This window comes from Cicer arietinum, chromosome 6, assembly GCF_000331145.2.
Source record: "Cicer arietinum cultivar CDC Frontier isolate Library 1 chromosome 6, Cicar.CDCFrontier_v2.0, whole genome shotgun sequence".
Taxonomy (NCBI): domain Eukaryota; kingdom Viridiplantae; phylum Streptophyta; class Magnoliopsida; order Fabales; family Fabaceae; genus Cicer; species Cicer arietinum.
In genome coordinates, this window is record NC_021165.2 from 32106060 (window position 1) to 32107504 (window position 1445).

The 1445-nt window shown below is 27.5% G+C and overlaps 1 protein-coding gene across 1 annotated transcript in view; it reads left to right on the forward strand.

Moving 5' to 3' along the window:
- Positions 1-328: 328 nt before the first annotated feature.
- The window catches only part of LOC101501031 (uncharacterized), a 3646-nt gene continuing 2529 nt past the window's right edge, over positions 329-1445 (forward strand). The window contains exons 1-2 of the mRNA XM_027337745.2: positions 329-421; positions 537-749. Coding sequence (XP_027193546.2) covers positions 329-421; positions 537-749 — 306 coding nt within the window. The remainder of the gene's footprint in view (positions 422-536; positions 750-1445) is intronic.

A 1445-nucleotide genomic window follows, 5' to 3' on the forward strand; every position in this document is an offset into this window, starting at 1 on the left:
AAAATTTAGGTCCTCATATTTACTTATCTTTTATCTGATAACATGAAAACGAATACATTTGTTATTCATATTTTCATATTTTTCAAGTAAAATATAATTAAATAGGGGCGGCTGTAGTACCCAATTTTGTCCATTTTTGTTAAAAATAAATCAAAAAGGAAAGTAACTCAAAAAAAAGGAAATATGTATTTAAAAAAAGAAAATAAAAATAATTACCATAAATAGTTTCATTATGTCTCAAATTACAATTTTAATTTACAGTTACAATCTAGGTAGTCAATAGCGCCGGTTCGCGGCGGGATCGCGCCGGAGCGGAGCGGCGAGCGACATGGCCGCGGCGGCGCAGAGCGGAGCGGAGAAATTAGGGTTCGCGCGCGACCTGGGCGCGTTCGCGGGTCACGGGTCGCGTTCCGGGTCGTGGGTTTCAAAACCCTAAAAAACGTGAAAAAAATCTGGCCTTTTTTTTTCGTCAAAAACCAATTTTACCCCTAAATTTTAAAACGTTTTAGGGGTAATTTTGGCAAAACAACCTTCAGATTTTAGAGATTCACTATCGTTCTCATCTTCTCATCTCATCTTCTTCTCAACTCATCGTTCCATCTCACTGTTCTCATCTCATCTCATTTCTTTGGGTTGCTGCCTTCAGTCGTCCCGTCCGTTCTCATCCTGTGCGTTCTCATCCTAGGTTCGTTCATGGTTGCTCTTTGCTCTGCTTTTTGCTCTGTTCTTTGCTATGTGCTCTTTGCTCTGTTCGTTACTCTTTTTTTTGTTTAATTTCTTTTAATTTTTTTTTCTTCACTTTTTTTTTACTTCAATTTTTTTTTTACTTCAGTTTTTTTTTTACTTCAAATTAAATTTACTTCTCCTCCTCTGTTACTCTTTTTTTACTTCTTTGTTACTTCTTTTTTAATTGTTTTTACTTCTTTTTAATTTAATTTAATTTTTTTTGTTAATTTAATTTCTTTCTGTTTTTGTTAATTTAATTTAATTTAATTTAATTTACTTCTATTTTTGTTTCTGTTTTTGTTATTTTAATTTAATTTAATTTACTTCTATTTTTGTTTCTGTTTTTGTTAATTTAATTTACTTTTGTTTTTTGTTTTTGTTAATTTAATTTTTTTACTTCTTTTTTCATTCTGTTAATTTAAATAATTTGTTTTTGTTAATTTAATTTAATTTGCTTCTGTTTTTGTTAATTTAATTTAATTTAATTCTTTTTACTTCTTTTTTCATTCTGTTAATTTAAATAATTTGTTTTTGTTAATTTAATTTAATTTAATTTGCTTCTGTTTTTGTTAATTTACTTCTGTTTTTTGTTTTAATTTAATTTTTACTTCTTTTTTCATTCTGTTAATTTAATTTAATTTGTTTTTGTTAATTTAATATAATTTACTTCTTTTTTTTGTTAATTTACTTCCATTTTTTGTTTTTGTTAATTTAATTTA